The sequence below is a fragment of the Cottoperca gobio genome, chromosome 13 (assembly GCF_900634415.1).
Source record: "Cottoperca gobio chromosome 13, fCotGob3.1, whole genome shotgun sequence".
NCBI classification, from domain to species: Eukaryota; Metazoa; Chordata; class Actinopteri; order Perciformes; family Bovichtidae; genus Cottoperca; species Cottoperca gobio.
The window spans coordinates 6,327,944-6,354,025 of record NC_041367.1 but is presented as its reverse complement, the minus strand read 5'-3'; the positions used below and the strand labels follow the sequence as shown (position 1 = coordinate 6,354,025).

At 41.9% G+C, this 26,082-nt stretch overlaps 1 protein-coding gene and 1 long non-coding RNA gene across 5 annotated transcripts in view; one reads left to right on the top strand and one right to left on the bottom strand.

Annotated features, from left to right (window-relative positions):
- The window catches only part of lsamp (limbic system associated membrane protein), a 365,358-nt gene extending 357,960 nt beyond the window's left edge, over positions 1-7,398 (bottom strand). The window contains exon 1 of the mRNA XM_029446346.1: positions 7,170-7,398. Coding sequence (XP_029302206.1) covers positions 7,170-7,233 — 64 coding nt within the window. The 5' untranslated portion in view covers positions 7,234-7,398. The remainder of the gene's footprint in view (positions 1-7,169) is intronic.
- Positions 7,399-17,468: 10,070 nt separating this feature from the next.
- Positions 17,469-25,401, top strand: LOC115018073 (uncharacterized). Of its 4 annotated transcripts, none has more exons than XR_003833317.1 (4): positions 17,469-17,571; positions 20,685-20,795; positions 21,033-21,224; positions 25,128-25,401. It is a non-coding gene; the product is annotated as an uncharacterized LOC115018073 (long non-coding RNA). The 4 variants fall into 4 exon arrangements; XR_003833318.1 differs by lacking the exon at positions 25,128-25,401 and adding an exon at positions 23,948-24,051; XR_003833319.1 differs by lacking the exon at positions 25,128-25,401 and adding an exon at positions 23,719-23,828.
- Positions 25,402-26,082: the final 681 nt, after the last annotated feature.

The following is a 26,082-nucleotide window of genomic DNA, read 5'->3' as shown; positions in this document are numbered from 1 at the left end:
TGTGCTCCCTCCGTCCCTCGAGACCCCAGCCCCTGTGCTCCCTCCGTCCCTCGAGACCCCACCCCCTATGCTCACATTGTCCCTCGAGACCCCAGCCCCTGTGCTCCCGTTGCCCCCCCGAGACCCTAGCCCCTGTGCTCCCTTGCCCCCCCGAGACTCCAGCCCCTGTGCTCCCTCTTTCCTTCGAGACTCCAACCACTGTGCTCCCTCTGTCCCTGGAGACCCCTTCGCTCCCCTCTCTTACCGAGACCCCTTCGTTCTTCTCTCTTACCGAGACCCCTTCGATCCCCTCTTTTCCCCAGACCCCTTTGCTCCCCTCTCCTCTCCTCTCCAGCCCGGTTTCTCCGCCGGCCTCCTGAGCGGCTCCGCCTGCCTCCAACCCGGCCTTTCCGCGGTCTCCTGAGCGACTCCGCCCGCATCCAGGCCGACCTCTCCACAGGCCTCCTGAGCAACTCCGCCCGCATCCTGCCCGGCCTCTCCGTCGGCCTCCTGAGCTGCTTCCCCGGCCTCCTGCCCAGCCTCCAGAGTGGGGGCCTCCTGAGCAGCCTCACCTGCTTCGCCGGCCTCCTGCCCAGCCTCCAAAGCGGGGGCCTTCTTGTTTGCCCCTTGATCCTTCCTCCGGACCCCCTCCTCCCGCCCTACTGAATTTGTTTTGTGACTTTTCGGACGTCTGGGATTCATCTTTTGAGGGGGGGTACTGTCATGATCGTGGTTTTGTATATCCTGTTTTATTTTGAAGTGTTCACTCCCCCTTGTGTCATGTCTAGTTGTACTTCCTGTCTGTATGTTTTTCCTCTCTGTGATTGTTGATTTGTTCCTCCTGTGTCCGTTCACATTGACCTTGTGTTTTAGCTTCTCTCCCCAGCTGTGACTCGTTCCCCTCGTTTAGTGTCTGTGTGTATATATCCCTGTCTGTCCCAGTGTTCCTTGTCAGTTCGTCATCTAAGTGTCACCCTGGTAGTAGATGTTTCCTTGTGCCGTCCTGGTTTGTGTTTAAAGTTTTACTTATTTTGTAATTTCGTAAGCTTTTTGGAATAAAGCCCTCTTTTTGTTAATTTCCTCATCTGCCATCTTGCATTTGAGTCCTCACCTTTTCCCCACCGTGACAGTATGTACATGTGAAATGATGTGGGTCCCAAAACGTTAACGTGTCCATGATGTAACTGAGACATTACAGATGTTCTGGAGAAGTACAGTCTAGATGATGTTGCAGAAGACTTCAACACACTCCCTACTCTCCTTTCTATTTCCCACTGGGAGTTAGACTTTGTGTTTGACTACAACACCTTAAGCAGTCTGTTGGTAGTCTTGTTATGTGTAGACATGTGAAGGCTTTGCTTGTTCAGATGATAACTTGACATCTAAAACAAAAAGTCACTGCAGTGCACACATTATAGGATCCAGCCTGTGCATGTTCTGTCTAATTATGTGCCAGATTCTTCTCTCCGCTTCTCTTCTCTGCTGATGGGCTGCAATTATATCTACAGTCGAATATCAAAGTTAAACTGCTTGGGTTGTGATATCCAGCTGGTCTCACAATTGGATGCAGAAATAATCTCCAACAAAATGTCCCAGTCATAAAATTCAGGAATCATTCAGAATATAAGTGTAAGACTTTTTTTTACCCGAAACTCTGTGAGATTGAATTTCACAGGAGTTTGATGGAGTCGTTAAAGTTTCAATACATTGTCATCCAATCCATTTATATCCCATAATAAAGTGTGTGTGTGAGCTAGTAATGCTGTCTCTTTCTCAGAATGGGAGTTGCTGTTTTGAACAGACATCATTAAGCTGCATGACAGCATCAATCTGGGTTGATGGGACCCCCATACTGGATGAGGGAGAGCTAAAAAAAATCTTTGATTTCACACACACACACGCACGCACGCACGCACACACACACACACACACACACACACACACACACACACACACACACACACACACACACACACACACACACACACACACACACACACACACACACACACACACACACACACACACACACACACACACACACACACCTTATGCTTCTCTCCACTGACAGACAGCCTGACTGTACCATCTGTTCCTTCCTCCTCTCCATACACAGAGTACAGTATCAGCCGTCTCTGGTAGTTCTGCTGATATAGTGGTTGGTTGCTGAACCTGTTCTCCACAGAGACTGGAGTAATAATTGTGTATGTGTTCCAGTGGAGGTCCTCTAACTCTGGACTGACTCTGCTCCTCTGGCTGTTTGGTATGATCACTGCAATAAGTGCAGGCTGTGTAGCAGTTCTCCAACAACCTTTTTTGACATTCATGTGACTAATTTATAATGATGACTCGATGGAGATCATTGAATGATCAGAACTCCAGTTATTATAGTGCCACATATTAAATAACAGGTGAACTGACTGGAGATACACTGATGGCTTAACTTCCCTCGTCTCTTTTGGGAACATTTTAAGCCATCGATCAGCCAAATAAATGACAGGATCTTCATTTTAAGAAATTCATTAACATATGAATCCACCAACATCCCAGTATCAGAGGTGTCTCCTTCAACAGGATTACCTGTTTGAATGAAGGATTAATAGAAAAGATGTGTGGATGTATTCAATGGGTGAAAACTAATCCTGTAATCCTATAATACAGTTTCACCTCATTTATATTGACTCTTACGGACAGAAATAAACATCCAGTAACTTATAAGCTCAATGTTACAAAATAATACATTTCATTTCATTTATATAGCGCTTCTCTTGGCACACAAAGAGGCTTTAACATAGAGGAACATTTTGTACAAGCATTCAAACAGACATACATACAAAGTCGTACAAACAAGATGCAAAACAAAACAGAACAAAACAAAACCAGAGCAGAGTTCAAACTAGCAGAGTCATGAGATGGGGGAAGACGCTTAGAGGAGGGTTTTCAGGGCTTGTTTGAAAGACGTGTTTGACTGACTGCTGTGGTTGGGGAGGGCACTTCACAGGGAGGGTGCAGAGACTGAGAAGAACCTGTCACCCCTCAGAGCAAACACGTTGTTCTGTGCTGTTTGCTGACAAAGAACCGTTCCCCAAGAAGCCTTCTATCACATGATTCAATGACAGGCCTGTCGCCCTGACGTCAGCGGTCATGAGACCCTACGAGAGGACATCACAGGACCCCTGCTGGACCACCTGCAGTTTGTCTCCTGGGCAAACAGGTCAGTGGATGATGCAGTCAACATGGGACCACATTACATCCTATAACACGTGGAAGTCTGTCACTGAGTCACTGAATGACTGGCGAGTGATAAAGTTGCTGTGATAACGTTACACCATTGGCCGCTGCTCTTTCAAAATGAATTGGTGCGATAGTGTTTCAGCTGGTAAAGTCTGCTCCACTTCCTCAATACATCTGCAGTTGTGTTTTTTTCTGTAAGCCTAAACTATTTTCTGTATATACGTTTCAAACGTGGTCAAATCGTATAGTTGTAAGGTGTAGACACAGATTGATGCAGACAAGAGAAGCGTGTGTCATAACAACCTGGAGCTGTGTACTCTCGAAACTGTGGAGATGACAGTGAACTTCAAGAGTAGACCTCCAACACCGCCCATCACCACACTCAACAGCACTGTGTCTGCTGTGGAAAGCTTCAGGTCTCTGGGATCCACAATCTCCCAGGACCTGAAGTGGACATCCAACATGGACACGATCATCAACAATGCCCAGCAGAGGATTACTTTCTGCACCAGCTCAGGACGTTCAACCTGCCTCAGGAGCTGCTGATAGTTCTACGCTGCAAACCTCCAGTCTGTTCTCTGCACATCTATCACTGTGTGGTTTGGATCGACCAACAAACTGCACAGGAACAGACTACAACAGACAGGCAGGACGGAAGAAACATCATTGGTGCCATTCTGCCCTCCATCCAGGACTTGTACTGTGTGTGGATATATCCTTGCATCAAACTGTAAGTAAAGAAGTACACTTAAAGTGTCTACTTTGCATGCATAAATGTTCTTATACAACTATGTGTAGACCATTCATCAACTAAAACATCCAGTTTCAGTGAAAATGCACGAGAGTAGCTGCAGAAACACACAGACCTGGAGGCATTCAGAGCAGACACATCATGACATTCATCAGAAGAGAAATGTTCTCTCAGATTGACTAATTGTTTAGAATGACACATCTTAATAAGAAGTACTTACTAATGTGTTTCCTACTCTACTCCACAGCAGTCACGCAATCACATTAGTTCATTCGGTGATTGTAAGAAGTAAAAACAACAACGCAGTAAAAACAGATACTTAACTGATGACTAACCCATTATGTTCTTTAGGAGAAAAGTGACATTACAAATTACAAATGTGTAATAAAATTGAGGAATCTGGATGAATCCTGGCACTAAATGTTTTGACCAGAACCCAAAACACCCAGAGAACATCTCCTGAGTGATTACTAGGCCTAACACATGAAGTCTGCTTACAACTGCATTACAGGCCTAATGAACAAAGCAAGACCAACATGACCTCTAATGTTTAATGACAAGTCCTTCCATTCCTGAGGAAGTAAACCAGAGTAAGTCATAGAAGAGCTAGACCACCTTCCTCTTTCAAGACAACTTTGATTCTGCGAGTAAAAGAGAAGAAAACAGCAGAAGAGCCTGAAACTCATTAGTCACAAACAGTTCATCTAAAAACCACTAACAGAGAGAGAGGAAGAGGAGTGCACACTTTCAGCTCTGATGAAGGATCAAGTCTCTTCCCTGAATCAACCAGGAAGTCCTCTGCTGCCAAACAAAATACATTCTTGTTCGTCAAGTTCATATCATCAGATATTGCCGATCAAGACATAGTCCCAAACATATGTTAGAATCACTGAAGCACAACCTTTAGAGCAAATGAGATGTTTAAAGATGCAGCCAGGGGAGGAAGATAAGGATACGTGTCTCCACTTTTGATTGGAAAAACAAAAAAACATGACTTAATATCAGTTAGTCGCTCCTCATGTTCGCACTGTGAATACATGCTCATCAACCGCATCCAAGAGTGTGCAGAGATGACGAGGTTGCAGACATTAAGTTTAGATAAATAATATTCATGAAAAGTGATTCCAACTAAAAGAAGTAGCTGAGCTGATTATATGCATTAATAAGAAGGAAAACAATCATATCAAATATCAAAACTGTGTTAACTACAATAATTATGTACTCAGTCTGCCTGACCAAGTTTATTAATGCTCACTTTTTCCACCATGTTATCATCTTTCTATCTTCTGCTCATTAGTTGCAAGCCATCAGCAAACAGGGTCAACTTTCAAATCAATTGAAGTGTGAGCAGACGACAAGTCTAAAGAAGCTCTGCAGTGAGACGGACATCACTGCTCCCCTCAGAGGAAACTATGGCTCAGCCACAGCTTGATGGTTTTACTGTCGGTCATGTGCAGGCAGCTTTGGGGAAAGGATTCCAGGAGAAATATAAACAAACACAAAAGATTTAAAGGAAAAGGTAAGATGAGTAAAGATGGAGATGTGCTGTATGTGTGAACTAATGAGAGGAAAGTTAGAGGGGAAAGACTAACAACCCACTGAGAAGGATTTAGTGTGAGAGGTCCTGATGGGAATCTTAACTACTGATCTTTTATTCAACTCGATATGGTCCCTCTCCAAAACAGCAGATGAGCATATAAGGCTGTTATTTTATTATTTATTTGGCTGGAGCATATAATCAATGTATGTAGTTGTATTGAGCATGCAGATGGGCAACAAATAAGTTGATTATTTTGCAGGATTGGTTTTTAAAGCGTTTCTCTGGATTGATTGGTTTTCCCAGGTATGAAAACGTATCACCATTGAAATCCATTGGAAGTGACAACAACTGAGCAGTTAGGAAGATTTCTTTAAAGCCACACTTCAAGCCAACAAGGGTGGAGTGTTTGATGTTGAAACAGAGTATTGGTTGGAGTATCGGCTACACCAACAAACACAAACTCACCACCCAAATGAGGCGACCTCATTAACCTAATGAGCATGGTGTTCATCCAGTCATCTGGATCATGTGTAGATATATGAAGGAGGGACTCTGTGTTTGAGTGTGTGTCACATGAGGGTTCAAACTGACGAGCAGATCACTTCTGTTTCCAGCACTGATCCTGAAGACCTGATGGTGTTTTCTCATTTAAACTGATTTCCTCATGAAGTCAAACTGAGCAGCTGATCGATCACTGTGCTGCTTCTGTCACCTCTCCATTACCACACCTTGACTATTCCTTGTGGAGCTGCTGCACTTACAGTCAGGAGAGCATTACTTACTGCTGACATCTAATTACAGAAGTAGACAGAAGACATGGAAACTATTTTATTATCCTCCTTCTCCTGCTTGCAAAATTGTGTACTTCCGTTTCCCACCAAACCTTCCCACCTCACACACACACACACACACACACACACACACACACACACACACACACACACACACACACACACACCTAACCAGCATAACAGCAGGGCCAAAGAGAATCCAATACTCAGGACTGAAGGATCCAATCTACGATGCAGACATCATGGATCAAAGTGAAAAAAGATGTGTGTAGAAAGTAACCGAGGCTTAGAACCAAAAGTGAGATACAAATTCACTTTTTACACAATTTTGGTAAAATAGCTGCAATTTGTATTATCACACGTGCCACTGAACTACACACACTTACACACATTTGATCAGCAAGTCCATCATATAACACGACAGAGGAGCTGACAGTCCAACAGCCTCCACGTGTGTGTGTGTGTGTGTGTGTGTGTGTGTGTGTACTGCTCTGCTACTCTGCTGAGAGGAGACTCTACTGAAGCTGTCAGCTGTACCATCAGCCTCTGAGGCTGCTCTCTTCTGTGTCACACACTGCTACTGTCCATGAAGACAGTCTCAGCTCAGCTCTCAGCTCAACACTAACTTTATTTGGAGCAAACAGAGCCCTCATGGAACAACAAAGTAACAGGCTTCAACACGAGGAGGTCTCTCCGTCATGTCAGGTGTTTTCAGGAAGGGAAGTCACTTCACATACCTTCAGAACCCGAGTCAGTAGCAGACGGACAGACGCACAACAAACATCCATGGCAGCTGTAATTTCCCTCTCAACTCCGGTGTTTCCTAGTGGAAAACGTCCGGACATGAAATGAAAAGAATAAAACGACCCCTTGCCTTGAAATCCAAAGAGGAACGCGACGCCGGGGATCCACACGGTGTGTATCCAGAAGTAAAGCATGGTGTCCTTTAACCAGGTGCCAAAGCTCCGCGCTCTGCCCGACGAAGCTCCGTGTCCAGCGGGTAATTTCCAGAAGAGAAAGCGCTGCGGATGAAGCCGAGCAGTGAAGAAATGAAAGCAGTGTGAACGGTGCTGATGAACACAAGAGCTGGAGACTCTGTCACTGCTGCTGCTGCTTTCACACGGACAGTAGCGCCCCCTACCGACACTCTCATACAGAGAGAGAGAGAGTGTGTGTGTGTGTGTGTGTGTGCGTGTGTGTGTGTGTGTGTGTGTGTGTGTGTCTGTGTGCGTGTGTGTGTGTGTGTGTGCGTGAGTGTGTGTGTGCGTGTGTGTGTGTGTGTGTGTCTGTGTGCGTGCGTGTGTGAGTGTGTGTGTGTGTGTGTGTATGCGTACATGTGCGTGTGGTCAGTTTGTTTCTACTGAAGCAGCGTTTCATGGTTTGGCACTGACAGCACATCTGAACAATCCAATACATTTGATTCATCACCACAACCAGGATTGTTCACATCGACGCTCTCCCTCTCTTTCTGCCTCTCTCCATGTTTCTATCTATATATAGATATATAGATATATATATTTAAATACATGGTGTATTGACTTTGTTGTAAACTTTTCCTTCAGACAGAGAAGTAGTTGATTAATGCAGGAAACAGTCACATATCTGCCTTTATGATTAGAACATCAATTGAGGACATGAGGTTAAGATGACAGCTCATATGGAATATTTGCACATTAAAAAAAGTTATACTTTTATGTGAATAATATTAGCTCTCACATTTTCTACTTTTGATGTGTAATTAAAACATAAAAATGTCTTCTCACTATAGAGTCCTTCTCGTGTATCTATAGGAGCTGCTTCGTCCCGCATGTAACAACATCTGTTGGAGGTTAAAGTAAAGAGTCTAGTTGGTCTCACTGGAGAAAAGCAGTTAGATTTGTGAACACACGTGTGCAGTAGATGTATTACACTTAGATCTCACAGTCACAGAAGCAGTTGCTTCTCATTTAACTCCAGCTGCAGTGAGAGCACCTGCAGAAGACAGAACTTGTTTAAAGTATTATACTTCTACAAAGAACTAATGGTGAGATTATATCTCCAAATATGCCAATATTAAAGCTTTAAGTATCACATTGGCACATATATGTATTTGTATGTATGTGTTGAAGTAGTGAGCGTACGACTGGATAAATGAGACTTGGATTTTATTACAAGAGTTGTGAGAGAGTGTTGCTGTTGTTAAACGTGGTCCACATGTACTTCCATCATCAAGACTTTTCTCTGTGTTTGGATTCTTCTTTCACCCTGAGACATGCAAGAACACGTTTTATTCACAAGTTCAAGGTAAGTCATTGACATACAAACTGTTTTTGTGTGGAGTGAAATATTCTTTCAGATCTTTGCCCTCACATGGAAGGAACACTGCTGCTTGAAGCTACATGTTCTATTATATGTGTATGTTTGTTCATTTGTGTTCTCAGTTGTGTTTACTTTTAGTTTCCATCGGTGTTCAGCTTCCATCCACGAGACCTTACGACACAGGTTGACTGTGTTGAGAGGGTTTATTTACATTCCCCAGCTGTTTCTGTCACACTGCTCATTTGTATTTTACTCTCAGAGGAGATGCATACTGTTTCCATTATAACATGCCAGCAGCAAGAGAAACAAAGCAAAGGTTCAATTGAATCCCATCAAAACAATTGATGAAACAAAAGATGTTTCTGTCTTCTCAGGGAAGACAAGTTGATTTATGTTGAAGGCAAACTGCAAAGGTCAAGATGTGTTCTTGGAATGTGGATGAAATGTAAATGATTTCTGCATACACACTGCATGCTGTCATACATTATTCATGGTACTACAACAGATATCATATGTGTGTGTGTGTGTGTGTGTGTGTGTGTGTGTGTGTGTGTGTGCGTGTGCGTGCATGATTCATAGTAATCTTTACATTTTTAGGATTCTTCAAAGTCTAGTAACAGAATCATAATGCAAATCTTGGGTGTGAGCCACATCATGTGACACACTAATCACAGACCATCTCATAGTATGAACACATCATCATTCATTAGATACGGACTGAAACGTTGCACAATCTGTTTCAACGATGCAACGCACTGAATAAATATGCAAAGCTTCCCACAGATGACTGTAATGAGTAATTATGTGTGGACAGGTGTTACACAATGATTTCTCATTAGCTAGAGCCACTAATATCTTTGCAAAATGCTACATTATTGTCAATGTTGAAATAAGACATTTACATAATATGATGCAAGAAACAAAATGTCCCAGTTTATTTTAGTCAATAATGTCAATAATGCTTTTAGAGTTCTGTAATGAGAGACATCACCACTGTAGGTGAGAACATGTCCTCCTCCTTACAGAGACACATTATGATTCATGTGTCAGACTGCAGCTCACTCATGTCTTATCATACTGAACATTACGTTTAGAGCTTCTGACATGTGTCTTGATTATTTATTCATTCCCAGCCCACAGTGTATTTGTCCTCCAGCAGACCTGTGGATGGCTTTACTTTTCTACAGAAGAAGCACACACACACAGAGAAAGGACAAAGAGAAAGGCAGGAAACACATCCCTGAGGTGTGGTTGTGTGTGATCAGAAGTGTGTTCTGTAACCACACCCAACTGTGATGTCACCATGTTCTGGAGTCCACCTGTATCTCACTGCAGCACGGTGAGAAGAGAAGCCACCGGAGGTCAGCAAAGAGAAGATTTCAAGAGGGTGTTAAGTTAAGGACTCTTTAAACTCCACCTTCAAACTAGAGTCCAGTGAGACGATCCATCCTGTCAGTCAGCACCATGGACAGAGACAGAGCAGCAGCAGAGCACAGAGCTTGTTCACTGTGGAGACAGAGCTCTGCAGAGAAGAGCTAACTCCAGTTCTGGCTCAGATATAAATCTCCTTCGATACACGTGCTCTAAGCCAGCCGCCTCTGTTCACCTGCCAGAGAGGAGCTTCACCAGGCATAATGCACTCACACAGCTCATACTGCACATGTGTGAACAAAGGTAAACGAGTACATTTACAAGAGGAAAGATCAGGGGGCTGCCAAAGTCATTATGATTCATAAAGGCCCGACTCTCTTCAGTTTCTGTAAGATGTAATAAGTCTGAAAGTTTAATGCATCACTTTCCATCCATCAAGTATCAGGATGCAGCTCAGAAAAGATCTGTATTGATCTAACTTCTAAATGTGACACCATGTTACACAGCACTCTCTCCACTGAGAGCTGTGACCTCCAGAAGTGGATCATTTACCGTAAAGTTGCAGATACTTTGTGGTACTTGTACTCTGATGCTAATGACTCTTGGAGCTCTTGTTTCCTGGTTGTTGTTCTGTGTCCTGAATAAAGAGCTCCTCTGTCTATTTCTAGTGACTCCATCCCAGTGGTTTCCATCACACCAGACCCCCAGCTGATCGCCTGTGACTCTGTGGAGAGCGTTGATTTATGTTTTGCTCTTATTATAGTTGAGCTCTCTGCTGCAAGACTGCATCTCTCAGCTGGAATGTAAACGTGTGGAAGATTCCCTAAAGACGTTGGTTTGATAACAGTTTGTCTCTGACCGAGAGCCAAGTGTCTGTAGAGCAGAGCTTCAGTCTCTGGTTCAGATCCAGTTTGAAGTGTGTTGGTCACTGGGCCGATATTCCACAGAGAGAACTTGATCTTCATGCCCACAGAAATAATCCTGAATATCCAGGAAGGGAGAATAGATGTGAAACTATAAAAAGGTAATACAAGTTAATGGAAAATAAATAATTAAGAAAAGTATCTTTCCACTTCACTACCTACCATTAGATCAGTTACTTACTCAGCGCTGTGAGAAGAGCTGCAGCAGCTGCAGTGTTTGGATCAGCTGGGTTCCCTTAAATGTCTTAACAGAGAAGCAGAGAGCTCAGCTGTTCTGCTGAGGATTCTCCTGTTGAGTCTCTGCAGACTTGTTAGCTCCTTCACTTCCACATTTCTTATCAGACCAAGTCCTCTCTCCAGATCAACATCAACCATGTCTGACTCTGTTTTCTGATGTGCAACAATTTCATTCTGTCAAAAACTGGCATCATCATAAACGGCCGTATTTCACTTTGTTTTGGTTGTACTGATGTACAATTGTAATGCACACTTGGCAGTCAATCAAGAGCAATATTGTTCTGCATACATGTCCGCAAACATTAAGAAAGAAAGAAAGATGAGGCGATGAGTGTCCTCTTTCTCTGAATGAGGTCTCTGTCTGCAGTCCTCTTTGCTTCCTTTGTCTTCTGTTACCAAGGCTTCAACAATGAACAATAAAGCTGAGACTGTATAGGTTGAAATAACACACATGGTTTGTAGCAGGTTAAGCTCAAAACAGCCACATATATTAGGAGGCTGGAAGAATAAGTCGGAAAAGGTTTGAACATAAGCACATGTTTGATTAAAAAACAATCAGAAATACAGCTACATCTAAAGTGTACATTCAGTAAAATGGAGGTAAAGAGGGGGGACATGTGTGCAGCACAGCATTATTGTAAATGTGATACAGTGTTAAGTGCAGCAGCTAAAGAGTCCTGACCACATTATGGCAGCAGAGAAGGAGGTAAAGGGGGCGCTGGTGATCACCTTGTGTCCTGTCAAAGCAGCAGCACAGATTAGCTTCATGCTAATTACAGACTAATTGTTCTCACACTCAACTGAACTAATTGCTTCGGATATTTTGTCATTAATGTCACAGACTCTCAGCAACCACCAGAGCTGACTAACAGAACAGTTTATCCCCTGTGTGCTGCATCACTGGCTGCTGGCCAGGTTTAATGAATTAAACCTTATTGTGTCCTGGCGACAAACATGTCAATACAATCTCAGTTGTTATTCATATTTCCTTTAGCAGAGCGAAACTGAAGCTCCTAGAAGGGCTGCCTCTGGAACAGCAGGTGTCTCTATCCAACAATTACTGACATTAATTACTCCTGACCTCAGTGAGTCTTCCTGTAAAATAACAATCATCAGCATGAAGTCACTGTATCAGTAGTTGAGCAGAACTGAGCAACTGGGCAAACCCAGAAGTGTGTTAATATGCCATATCCCTATACTTCCCCACATGCTTCATCAAACACTGTGGCTGACTCTCAAGTGATTTATATGACACAACCAGTTAAGTCTGAGCTGAATCCAGTTCAAACACAGTCAATAGAAGACAAAACCCTGACTGACAGAGCGTCTCCTCCTCTTCTCCCCTCTCTTTGTCCTCCTCTGTTCTCCTCTGTTCTCCCACTTCTAAAGTCAATGGAGTGGGTGGTTGCTAGCTAGTGGAACTAAAGTTATTATTACTGTTGAAAGAGAATGTGATGGGCTGATCTCAGACCTGCTATGAGACTTTCTGGAGAATGAACATAGGTACTTTGGGTTTGGGTGAGGCAGCACTGAGAGGATGTCCTCAAGTATATGCACCAGCACAGAGGAATAGACATATGATAATGCATCATAATTCATGCAAAAATATAAATTTGATGTTTTGCAGCTGAGCCAACGAAGCTGTGGGAGCTGAAGACTAAACTCAGCTGTGAACAGCTTTTTCTAGTATTCCTTATATCTGTGATTTTTCTGATGACTGCATATGAAGGCCACAGTAGAACATGAATTATTCCTTCACATCACCAGACTGTGCAGGTGTTAGTGTGCAGAGAGAATTGTTTTCTTTTGAAATGACAGATATCTACTAAAAAATAAAAGACTAAAACTGTGACTTTTCTAAACTCCCACATGATCTGTTCATGGGATTAAAAAGTAAACATCAGCCAAACTGCTCAGGAAGAGGTGAGTACAAGTAAACAGAGGAGCAGGTGGTAGAAGAAAAGAATAAACGGAGGAGTGTGAGATCAACGGAAGCCTAGAAATGATCATCGCTTTCCAGGAATGCATCATTTAAAACAAGTCGTCAGACTATAAAATCCCATCTGCACACACTGTTCTTGAAAACTGAAATAAAAGAAATTGAAATGATGGATGATTTTAATTCAAGATGAAGGAAAATGAATAAAGTGTCTTTCACATGACAATCTTCACACCTGGAGGTATTAAATAAATGTAATAATCAATTAAAGTTCTGAATGTTTTCAGTAAAATATCACCAAACTGCTGCGATGGATCCAACTCAAACTCTCTTAATCAGTCAAAGCAGACAGCAGGGCAGCAGGCAATGACTTGACTGAAGGACATGTGAAGCTTTGTCCTGGTTTAAAGGACAGAAGATGGAGGTCAGGCTGTGTGTTGTTCTGTCTGTGGAGTCTGCTGGAGAAGACACAGAGAGCTGAGGTCCAACCAATGACAGGACACAAGAGAGCAGCTCCAGCCCTGTGGCTCTGACAGAAGACAGGCTGGGACGGAGGACAGCTGTCCAGCTTTGATCAGATATAGGAGGAAAGGGAAGGATATGAGGAGACAGGACAGTGAGGACACTCACATCATCCCTCTGGTTTATCAAGAGAACAAGCACTGACTTCACAGTGTCACACAGTTGTAATCATGTGAGGATGTGGCCTTCATTTAAACAGAGGACTGCAGGGTGCTGGCCTACATACGATACATTTACATAGAACTGTTCTGATTTAATAAAAGGTAATAAGTCTAAACTTTAAACACCTCAGTGTGATCGATCACACACACGCACGCACACACGCACGTACACAGACACACACACACGCACACACACACACACACACACACACACACACACACACACAGATTATCAGATGACTTAATGTCCATTTCTTCCATTATGAACAGTCATTAGCTCACCATCTGCTGGGATACAGTGTTGATCAATTCCTTCAATTGCTCTGGTTTAAATTATATAAACTGCTGAGCTAACGTGTAGACATAAAAACACAACTGATAATTCATGTTCCTTCATTAAATCTGCTTATGTAAAATAAATATGTTGGTGTTTTTCCTTGTTTGTAGTACATCTACAGTGATCCCTGTGTTTACCAGGAGGAGGACTTCTTCTCACACGTCAGCTGTCTGATGATGTGAAAGTTTGCAAGTCACAAACATGGGAATCTTTTCCATGTCTACCATCAACAGATCACATATAACTTAAACATAACAGCACAAGCATTAATCAGACAAACTATCACACAGTGGATTATGGGATACTGAGGTCAAGATATTGTTGTGTCCTAGTTGTTAGTAGTTATTGTTGTGTCCCAATTCACCTACAGAGCACCGAGTTGTTCAGCTGCATTTGGAGGAAACTCTAAAGAGGGGACAGGTCATAGCAGGAAAACACCAGGTGTAATTAATAACATTAACGATGGCTGCCTTTCAGTCGAGGGTTGAGGTTAGTGACACCTATGTTGTTCCTGCTTTACAAGTGATAATATGGGAAAAGGGCTAAAGGAACACAACTATAGTCCGATAATCAGAGAGGAGACACAGCAGGCTTTCATTAACATCAATTATTAACAGCACAGACAACAAACTCACTTCAGTACCAACTCCCACACTAATAATTCAGGTTTTCACTCAGTGATTCTTATTGTCTCTGTCTTCTCTGTTTATTACATTACATGACACGTACTTGTTCTCTTTGTACTCCTACACCCTGACCAGTCCCTGCAGCTCTGTCCTCCTGCATGCTGGGTCACACAGTGCTGTGGGAGTGCAGTGTGACCTCACAGAGCTACCAGCAGTACAGGATGTTATTACGCAGCATACAGGACCAAGTTCACACTCAGAGCAGCAGACCAGTCCTGCTGGCAGCAGCCACAGCTGAAAGCTACAAATATAATCATATTCAGGTTTGAATGTTCACCGGCTCAGCATGACCGCTCATTAGATATGACCAGCACATGTTTTTAGTTTAAGTGACGGTGGTTGAACAAACTAGAGATAACAAAGGGATTGAAATGTTATTCTCAGATGGTTATGTATTCTGCTTTAGAAAGTAACCACCATGAAACAATCAGACACTCAGCAGATAATCTACTGTGCAGACAGGCACTCCAGAGTTTTCAGTCTTCTTTTAATTTGCTCATTCATTACATGTATGTCAAACACCAGTGTCACGCAAAGTAAATAAAAACATCATATGTGTGTTTCTAATTTGTAAAGATTGTGATTCAGATTATGTCATTGTTGTCAAGTAGCCTAATCTTCACAGTTATTTAGTTGTTGTCGACTGGGAATGCTCAAAATAGAGTTTGAGTACCCAGTTTAGTTCCTCTGGTTCCACAGTTCCTGGAACATTGTGGTTACAAAAGGCTCAAGAGAACAGTACCTTCTATGTGACATTGCCACTGGCACTGAACAAACACATGTAGCTCACTCCAAAGTCCGAGCTGCTCCAGTGTTTCAGCCTCAGGGTTTCTGTATAAAATATGACCGTCTCGTAGCTCCTGCAGTATGATGACACAATCCCTCACCTGTCAGCTACAACACAAGGTAAACACTCTGACAGTAACAAGACTGGTACAGGTATTTCCTCAAACATCCAATACATTCTTTATATACGCTCCCACTTTAAACCCTATTTAATTTTTATTTGAAGGTTCAATGTGTAATTCCAAACCATCCTGCTCCAAAGAAACAGGGGGCAGTATTTCACCTCTAAACTGGGTCCATACAATCTGTAACGTTCATATTTTAGTTGTAGTAGTTTGGTGTATATGTTGTATTCTAATTTATTAGTAATATTGTATATTGCTTTTAATACTGTGTAATGCCTGTCAGTGGGCAAGAATAGCAAAATTGGACCAAACTGCTAAAACACTGCTGTCTTATAATCTTCATGTGGGGCTGATCCCTCTGTGTTTACTGGAGCACTAATCTTAACAGGGGGCTGTAGTCTGTGTAATGTCACGTTAGTTTGTTTATTGGACAAAATCCAAAGTGTCAGAAAGTAGAAAACGACCGACGTATTCATCTCATCTTCCAGTTGCCAGGAGAGCAGCTGCCGCCGGAGGAGAGAGGTCAGCAGAGCCGGCACTCGGCAGTCACCTCCGTCACACGGAGCCTGAGTCAGTGGCGAAAGAGATTCGAGCTCAGCCAGAACAAGTCCCAGCGCCTGCTGTCACAGCGGGCTGGTGGACCTTTGTAACAGCAGCAACAGGGAGTTTGCAGTTCCCCAGTCCTCAAGCTAACTGCTAACTGAAGCTACACCGTTTCCAAGACTGCCTCGGTGAAACAGTCAGGAACAATACATCCATGTTCAGGTAGCTATGCTTCTTCTCTCTGTACTGAGGGCAGACTTACTACAGTGACTCACTATCGCCTCTAGAGGAACACGTGGTATTACAAGACTGGACGGAGCGGAACTAGTCAGTTAGACTGATAATATCAGTCGATAGCTCTGCAACACAACACATAGAAGTCTTTAACACAATGTCAACACTGTTCACATTCTGTTGATAATGTTAGTGAATCGTTTTAATGTTTTCAGTTTAAATGATGGCATATCTTACACTTTGAACCTTTCAGCTTTCTTCTACCTTTTTTCAAAGGCCCACTCTAAATCTTTTAGAGAGAATCTGATGAAACTAAGATTCAGAAATACCTTTTCTTTCTTCCCATTAGGATTCTCCTCAGTTGTTCATATGGTACAACAAAGGAAAGGAATCTCTCTCTCTCTCTCTCTCTCTCTGTAGTAGTGAATGGCTGAACTCACCCAGAAATCCCACTTTAAAGGACTCAGTTCCCCACAGTCTGCTGTCATGTATGAGTTTTAAAATTCACAATACTCCTATAAAGTCTGTGGAAAGGTTGATGCACAACACATCTGTTCCATAGAGAGAAAACTGATGAGATAACCTTTAGAAGCAGAAATACATAATACAATATTAAACAATATTTACTCCATACAGTTCATAAACATGTTCATCTAAATATATATCATTGTTTCAATTATTGTATCATATAAATTAGTTTCAGATTGAAACTATAGTGTGGTACAGTCATTCATTAGTTTCTCTGTAGCAGTGACTTCTGTCATACAGCACACATCAGTTTAACCAATCCTGCTGCAAGAGCTGCTTCAATACCAACAGTTATTACCATCAGAGCAGGAAGAGCACAGGTGTAATTAATAACATGACTAACGATGAGTCCTGGGCTCTGCTGTAGTGCTCACTGACACTCAGTGGAGCTGAGCCATCGTTAACTTAATTAGTTACACCTGTGCTTTCCCTGCTGAGATAACTAAACTATTAAACTATGAGACGGTGAAAGGACATTTAAAGGCCTTCAGCAGGACAGGAATGTTGTATAGATACTGACAGGAAAGTGACACTGCCTGGGGAGCTTGGTGACTCACTCTGTATCATTCAAATATATGATGTGAAGGTACGTTTATTTCTTACTTCTTTAATTGTTTAGACTCTCATTGTTTTGTTAAATCATGGAAGCTGCTAATGGCAGCTATGATTTCATCACCAGTAGTGATGGCGAGATGAAGCTTCATGAAGCATTGAAGCTTTCCATCCAATTGGTTCACTCATGGGCCGAAGCTTCATGGTGCTTCATTTGCTCTACTGCACCATCAAGTGGACAATAAATGTAAAACCGGCAGAGTGATTATAATGACATGGCTTAGGTGTGTGAAGTAGTGATGGGCAAATTAAGCTTTTGTGAAGCACTGAACCACTTCAGCCAATTGTTTCAAAAATGGGTTCATTACTCGAAGCTTTTGGCGAAGTGCAAGGTTGCAGTGGATTTAAAGTTTGCCTTGAAAATTCTTTGACGCACACATCTAAGACTGAATATCATGTTCTATTTAAAAAAAGAAAGTTTGATGATTGTGTGTACGTGTTATTGAGAAGAAAGTGCTGGGGGAAAAAATGTGGAGTTTTTTTATGCCTCTAATATTAATATAGTTTAAAATTGGATGAAGGAGAATGACATGCAACAAATGGTCACTGGTCGGTTTCGAACCCCAGGCCGCTCCGGTAAGCCTTTGAAAGGGGGTCACCTGCTCTACGAGCTGCGCCACCAGGGCTGGTCTTTACTATATGGGATGTACATTATTGTTTCAACAGATTTAAATTTGGTTTATTTACTTGCTCACAGGGAAGCTGTTTTTTCGCTAGCTGGCTCCATAATGACCCAATATAAACGCAATACCAACAACGCATACTACGACAACAACCCACAAATTTATTAAATAAAGTCTTGATTATGAGGGGGTTCAATTGCGGTTCGCTCCCGCTTATATTTCGAATTGCATGTCAAACCCGCAAACCAGTTCCTGAATTAGTCACGTGGTACGGCAGGTTTGCGAGGCTTCTAAATTCATCACATACAGACAGTGGTACACACCAGCAACCTTATCAACATTAATTGAATACAGACTGGACAGCCCACCAAACTGGCACCAAATCCCACACCAGGGAGAGAGCTGACATTCAGAGAAGCACACCAGGTGGCCAGCAGCACTGTGGCGCTCACAGCAGGGAGGTGGAAATAATGCCTCAATGCATGAACAAGTCCAGCGTGGCCTACGCTTCTCTGCTGTGCAGTCACTTTGTGATGATTGTGCTGCTTAACATTGCTGTTTGGACTAGAACACCCTTGCAAGATAGAGAGGGGGAAGAGAGTGTAGAGGAATATATAGGGACCACGTTGTTTCAGTTCATATCTCATTTCATACACTAGACAAACTTGTTTGTATGAGAACAGCAGAAAAGAAAATGGATTACATCAAGTCCTACATTAAATATCAAGCAATCCAACAGAACTAACACACACACATTTATAACTTTTATCAAACAGTCAGTGAAGAAGCTGCTCTAAAGAAAAGAGAAAAGCATAATGTTAAGCTTTCTATTAAATGAGGTCCACACTGCTGCATCTGAGGTCATCTGAAGCTGATCCAGAGACTGCAGCATTAAACGTAACACAAGCTTCCCCTGACTTCACTTTATTCCTTGAAACAGGCCTGTGTGAGATGACCTGAGAAACATGGTTGACTCATAAGCACTGAGCGGTTCTGAGAGGTGTTGTGGAGTGAGAGTATTTAGTGCTTTATTAACAAGGAGCAGAACCTTGGAGTCAATTTAAAGTCGTATAGAAGCTTATAAAGAGATCTGAGAACTGGTGCAACACACCCTAATATATAATAATTCAGTTGGCACAATTATTTAGATGGAGGGTTTGTTGAAAAAAAAAAGTATTAGAGGAGATGATCAATTCGTTCAATATTCCTTAACATGATGTTGAATATGAAACCCATAACGTCTCTGAGCCAACAACTATGGCACAGACCGTATGAGTCATGAAATATTCCCCTTCTATCAAACAGCTGGAGAGAATCAACTTATCAGTCTAATCACAAGTTTAATAATACCAGACCTGGAGGTTTCTCCATTATTTAGCTGTATTACTACTCATTACACACGCACTATTTGAATTCACTCTATGAAATGAAAAGGCTAACTGCACTTTGATTTGAACAGCTCTTATGCAGAATTGGTTTTGTGGCAGAATTTAATTGGAAATGTTTGTTCCCTGTTATGGCTTTCATGAACAACATTTTAGATTCTATCTCTCAACATTCCTTTATTTATTTCCTTTCTGCCTTCCTGACTTTCATCTCCCTTGACCTTCCTCCATCTACCATCCTGTCTTCTCCCGATGTTCTCTCTCTTTGTGCACGTAGAGCATCTTCTCCTCAGAAGCTTTTGTTCAGCAAAAATACTGTAAAAATCAATTTTACTGCTTTTTGTTGTTGTTCAATTCATTCAGTTGTTTTCTTCCTCCTACCCTTCTTCCTTTCTTCTCTGAGTGATGAAGGTCGATTCAGCTGCTTTCAGAAGGTTGGAGTAAGAACAGATTTTCTGTGACTAACATTGTGTGGAACCTGATGAGTATCTGAAAAGGGAAATGTTGCTCTTGTATCTGGCTCTGGACTGAACATGCTGAGGCTGTTCGTCTTTGATGCGAGTAAGTTTTAGTGTGGCACACTGCAAGTCCTCACACCTCTCAGATCCTCTGAGAGAAAGTTTAATGAACAATACAATCTTTGAGAGAATTCTAAAGAAACTGTCAACATTTCAAGGACTGTGCAGATCCTAATGGGATATGGGTAAAGTGTTTCGCTGCAGTATGTAGAAATGTTCTTGTTATAAGTTTTGTAAAATCTCTGACACTCTTTTCTTGCTGATGATGTGATTTGATGTAGTGTCTGGTATAGATGATGTCATTGTTTCACAGACTCAATCCCAACTAAATACTGACAATAAACACGTTTGGAGGGACATTGTTGAACTTGATCAAATGCTCGTTTATCTCCACATGCACATTTCCCTTCCATCTGTTGATGAGTGGAGTGGCTGTGTAGCTGTTATCTGAGTGGATCACACTTTCTTCTTACGCCCAGTTTCTAGCATTCAAACACACCCTGAGTATCTGCTGTTCTTTGTGTTGTTACCACTTTTCTCTTGATGTTTGTTTCCAAACAGAAATGCAGCATGACATGATTCAGAGTGAAGCCACTGAAACAGTGTTTTTGGCCAGAATTGTTGGATGAATGGCTGAAGAGGGAACATCTGTACTTACTCAGAGACCTGCACGTATGTATGAAAAGGAACATTGTTCGATGTACTGATTCAGAGATCAATGTGTTCCTACAGACATGATTATAAAACAAGTTTTGTTCCCATTTGTGTTTCTGAGTGGGGGAAGATGTGTTGGATCGATCTATCTATCGTTTTGACCCATTGTGGTCAACAGCTGACAGTTAAGTCAGTGTTGGCTAGCTAATAAAATGATTAACCTCCTGTAAACATGTTGATGTTTTGTGATACAAGTTCTCTGGATGACAGAATCCTGTTGCTCAGCTCATGAAGCCATGGCAGCACCACGGCCGGCACTCTCCCCACCAGGCAGCTCAGCGTGAACGAGGCTTGTCATCACCTTCACTGTGAGACAGCTGTGACTAAACAGCTGTCTCACAGTGGACGGCAGAAGCAGCTGCAGAGCCAGAAGAGAGTGAGCCACAGGTGAGTCCACACTGCACCAGCTGTCCTTAACGTCTTTGTCCATCACATCCCCCCCCCCCAAAACCTCTCCTGACACTGTGAGCAAACAGCCAGCATGACCCTTTATCATAACAGCAGCAGAGCCTTTCCACATATTACATGCACATGATGAGAGAGTGGGTGTTGTAGTTTATGTTCTCAGCACTACAGTATGATTCAATTGTCAACAATGAGTATTCTTCACAACCTCGCTGACCGCAGAGAGGAAGGACAAACAAAGCTCCTGTTTACTTTAACACAGGAGCAATGACTGCTCACTTCCTCTCCTCAGCGCTGCTGAACTGTACAGGGTGTTTAAATAAGCAGCTTCATTTAGCAGACGGATCAGATCCACAGTAGATCTGTAGTTAGTCTGAAGAGTCCTACAGCACAGCACCTCAGGAAATGAAGTGAGGCTGGACTGTTGAGGATAAATAAGAGCTCAGCTGTTTGTGGAAGATGCTTTAACTCCACTAGTAGTTTATAAGGTCAAAGGTTATTCTGGAGGGCAGTGAATCTTCAATATGAGTCATGAAACGATTACAGAGTAAGAGGCGAGAGAGAGAAATATAGTAGTAGTAATGGTAATACCAGCTGCAGAATGCATTATGCATTACATCACATACTGATGTGCAGTTTGTTGAATCATCAAAAAGTGGGACTGTCGGGGAAAGGCTGCAGCTTTACTGCTATCAAGTATTAAAATGCTTCAGGGTAACGCTGTGTCCCCACAAAACACTTTTTCTCTTTGCTGTAGGATTCTTATTAAAGCAATGTTTTGAAAAATATAAACATTTGTTTCCATTTAAGAACTGCTTTGAATTGTACTTAATGTTTGAGCTATGATCCCTGAACCGGCACAGTTTCTATGGAACCCCCCCGAGCCCGAAGCACGGCAGCAGTTTTGGGCCGAGCCCAATCTATCAAGAGGCAGGATTTCAGCTGTGAAATAAATAAATTAAAATAAATCTGTAAATAAATCAGTATTACAAGCTGAAGTCTTTTCAGTGCAGTAAACAAACATTTGTGACACGATCTCCGACATGCTGTTCAGCACAGCACAGAAACTGTCTCACAACATTTCCATATACAGAATATCAACAGAGATTGTAAAACGTTTCTCCTCATTAATCTGAGGAAACAAACAAAAACTGCAAATTAATTTCAATTCAACACATATACACACAAACTTCAACCTGAAATAAACTGGGACACATTGTTTGTTTGTTTTCTCCATAGATTGAGTGTTTCTATACTTTCACAGTATTTATATATCACAATAAGACCTGCTTTATAATAATGTATATATTATTTATAATATGGGCCTTTAGAAGTGATGTGTCACTCCTTACTGCATGCTGATGATTAGTGAAGTGAACAGAGAAGGTGGCACCTTCCATTCAGACAGAAAGATGGATTTTCACTGCTCTGGGTTTCAGTTATGGAAATGAAGCCTTACCCTGATTTGTCAGGAATCACTGCCACTAAATGAATTTACACGGTCACTTCCTGTTTTAATGGAATGTATGACAGCTGTGAAATATGCAACTGCCATTTAATACAGATCTGCCAGAAGGATCTTGACATTTGTAGTTGAAACACATTTCAGCAATCAGCATGTCTGTTTATTTATAGTGTTCTGTGTCTCCATGTTATTCTGTATACCACGGTGCATGTCAAATAAATGTTTGTATTGTGAGTGGGAGTGTGAGGGACAACAGTGGATTAGTATACGATGATATGCAGAATTAATCCCCAATATTTGCAGCAGTCACATAATTTGCATCATCTACACCCAGAAAACTCCCCCAGTTTTTACACCAACATGGAAATGTACCAACTGCGTCCAGAATGTATACGATGACATAGACCAACTGTGAGGCGGATGAACTGTAAACTGATTGAGCCAAACATTAAAAATCTCTGCTGCTTGTTAAAGTGAATCCATATCACAGCTTATATGTTTACGTTGTTTCACTCACAAGTTTGTTTAATAAGTTGTATGTATTGATTCATAAGTAAGGCAGATATGATGACAGACTTACACTAATACATTATCCCCAGGCTCAGAAATGTTATCTTCACAGCCCAGTATTCCTATTTAAATGTAAATTGTCTGTGGCTGAGGTGAGGATTTGTTACAGAAATGTAACACTGTATAATCAGGAATCAGAAAGAAGCTTTTACCTTCAGGCAGAAAAAGTTCAGGTCTTTTCTCTCTTCCAGTGTCTCTCTCTGTCTTTCTCACTTTCCCTATGCATACTCACTGACTGTTTCTAGTAAAGGTAGTAAAGGAAGTGATCGGGACAGAGCCTATAGCTCGTCACAGACACATAACACATAACCAATTTCCCAGAGTGCATCAGCTAAGCAATTTATTGTGCTGAGTTGAGAGGTTGAGAAAGAAAGACAGAAAACACTTGTTCCTTTCTCTTTCTGTGCGAGTTAAAGCATTCACTGATCCTTTTCATTTCAGCTTAATGCAAACATGTAGCAGGAAGGGAGCAGCTTTGAGAAGTTAGGAAGGACCAACAGGAAGAAAGACACACAGAAAACACCACGATTGATCCGTCTGTCTGTAATGAAGAAATACTTTCATCAAGGAAACATGAAGTTTGTGAAGGATATACAGTGTTTCATATCTGCAGATCTCCAAACAACTTGTGTACACTCTTATTCCTCTTTCAAATCCCTTACACCTACAGATGTAAGAGTGGACACTTCTTGGCATCTGTTCTTCCACTTTTCTTTCAAACTGACAATCATCTAACAATCATCGGCAAAGCCATGAACACAAGATGTCCTGAAGGTAAACAGTGAACACTGTATATATTCAGCTGATACAAACAGACACATGTACACTATAATATTGTAGCAACATGTGTAATACCCTTCAGACAGACTAATGTGTTCTGATGGTTTTGAATCAGGTTCATGTCCAGGACTCTGATCCAGAACTAACATCACTGCTCGTAGCTGTTTTCTCCTCCAGATGTGCCTCCAGATGTTGTTGAGGAGCTGACAGATGCTTCTTTGATTCACAGCAGAACACCATGAATACATTTGATGCTGTTCAAAACCTAATGACCATACCTAAAAGTAGAAGTTTTAAAAAGGTGTTGATGTGCAGAGCTGCACCAAAACAGGAACGTTATGCAGTTTTCTTCATGCACATATGTATTTTATACTTCCTTGTTGTACTCAAACAAACGATTAATCTCTTCAGAGGTCTCTCTGGGGAAAGTTGAGATTTGGTCTACAATTGATTCCCTGAAATACTTAAAATGACATCTAACATCTGGTAACAATATTTCTCATTCATTCTCTCTTCCTCATTCTCTGCCACAGTTTAACTAGTTCTGTAGTTTACAGGACTGTAGTTGGAATAATGCAAAGCTTCACTTACTTCCGTTAAGTGTGGCATCACTTTTCTGTTTCTAGAAAAGATTGTTTCTGACACTTCTTTACTCCAGGTTTCTTTTTTCACATAGTAATGCAAAAACAAAGTACAGAGTTCCCTCTAAATGCTCTGACACCACTGCTTCAGTCAAAGTTAGTTCAATGACTCTCATGCATACAACCCCACTGCATGTGGAGTAGATGTTCCTTTAGAAACAAAGCTCTGTGCAAGTTTATAGGAAGAAAGTCTTACGTCTACACTGCAGACATTTTGACTTGTCAAAGCAGGAAAAGCACATAACATTAAAGATGGCTGCATTCCATGTAGGTGAGCCAGTAAGCTCTGGTATTGGCTTATTTGATACTTATGGCATGGAGCCATTTATTGTGTTATTATTTACACTGGAGCATTTCCTGCTTTGAAAAGTCAAAATATCTGTAGTGAAAAGGGTCTATGTCTTGCTTTCCCACCCTTCTCCTCCCCAGCACCACCAGTGTCTACACCACCAGTGTCTACACCACCAGTGTCCACACCACCAGTGTCTACACCCTGTCCATGCTGGAGGATCTCTGGATCTCTGCTCTTTGTCTTTGTGTAAACTCGTCTGTGAGTGGGGCTCCAGCTAGCAGACTATTGGACCTAACAACAAGCAGTCATCTGACCGGATCTGCATACTGGTGACAATATCTGCACTATTTCTATATTCTTCTTATTTATGGGACTCATTATTCATGTTAATTAACACGTGATCTAAAACTGCCTCTGCTAAATATGAAGAATTGTTTTTCGCACATTTAAAGTTCTTCAATTTGTTACTGAGGATAAGAGGAAACAGGAGATGGATAATTAAAACAAAGTTCCTTCTTTGCATATCATTACAATTAATCTTTGCAAATGTAATTTTATCAAAACATTTGCATGTTGTCATGACAACTACAATGATAATATTCAAGGTAGGGTTAAGCGAGAGAGAGCGAGAGAGAGAAAGAGAAAAAGCGAGAGAGAGAGAGAGAGACAGAGCGATAGGAAAAAGTGAGAGACAAAAAGCAAGAGAGACAGAGTGAGAGAGACAAAGCGAGAGAGACAAAAAGCAAGAGAGACAGAGAGAGAGACAGAGTGAGAGAGAGACTAAAAGTGAGAGAGACAAAAAGCAAGAGAGACAGAGCAAGACAGAGAGAGAGAGAGAGAGACAGAGACAGAGAGAGAGACAAAAAGCGAGAGAGACAAAAAGCGAGAGAGACAAAAAGCGAGAGAGACAGAGAGAGAGAAAGAGAGAGAGAGAGAGAGAGCAAGAGAGAGAGAGAGAGCGAGAGAGTGAGAGAGAAAAAGCAAGAGAGAGAGAGAGAGAGAGAGCGCGTGAGAAAAAGCGAGAGAGAGAGGCATAAAAAGGGTGATAGAACAAGAGAGCGAGCCAGAGATTCAGAGAGAGAGAGAGCAACA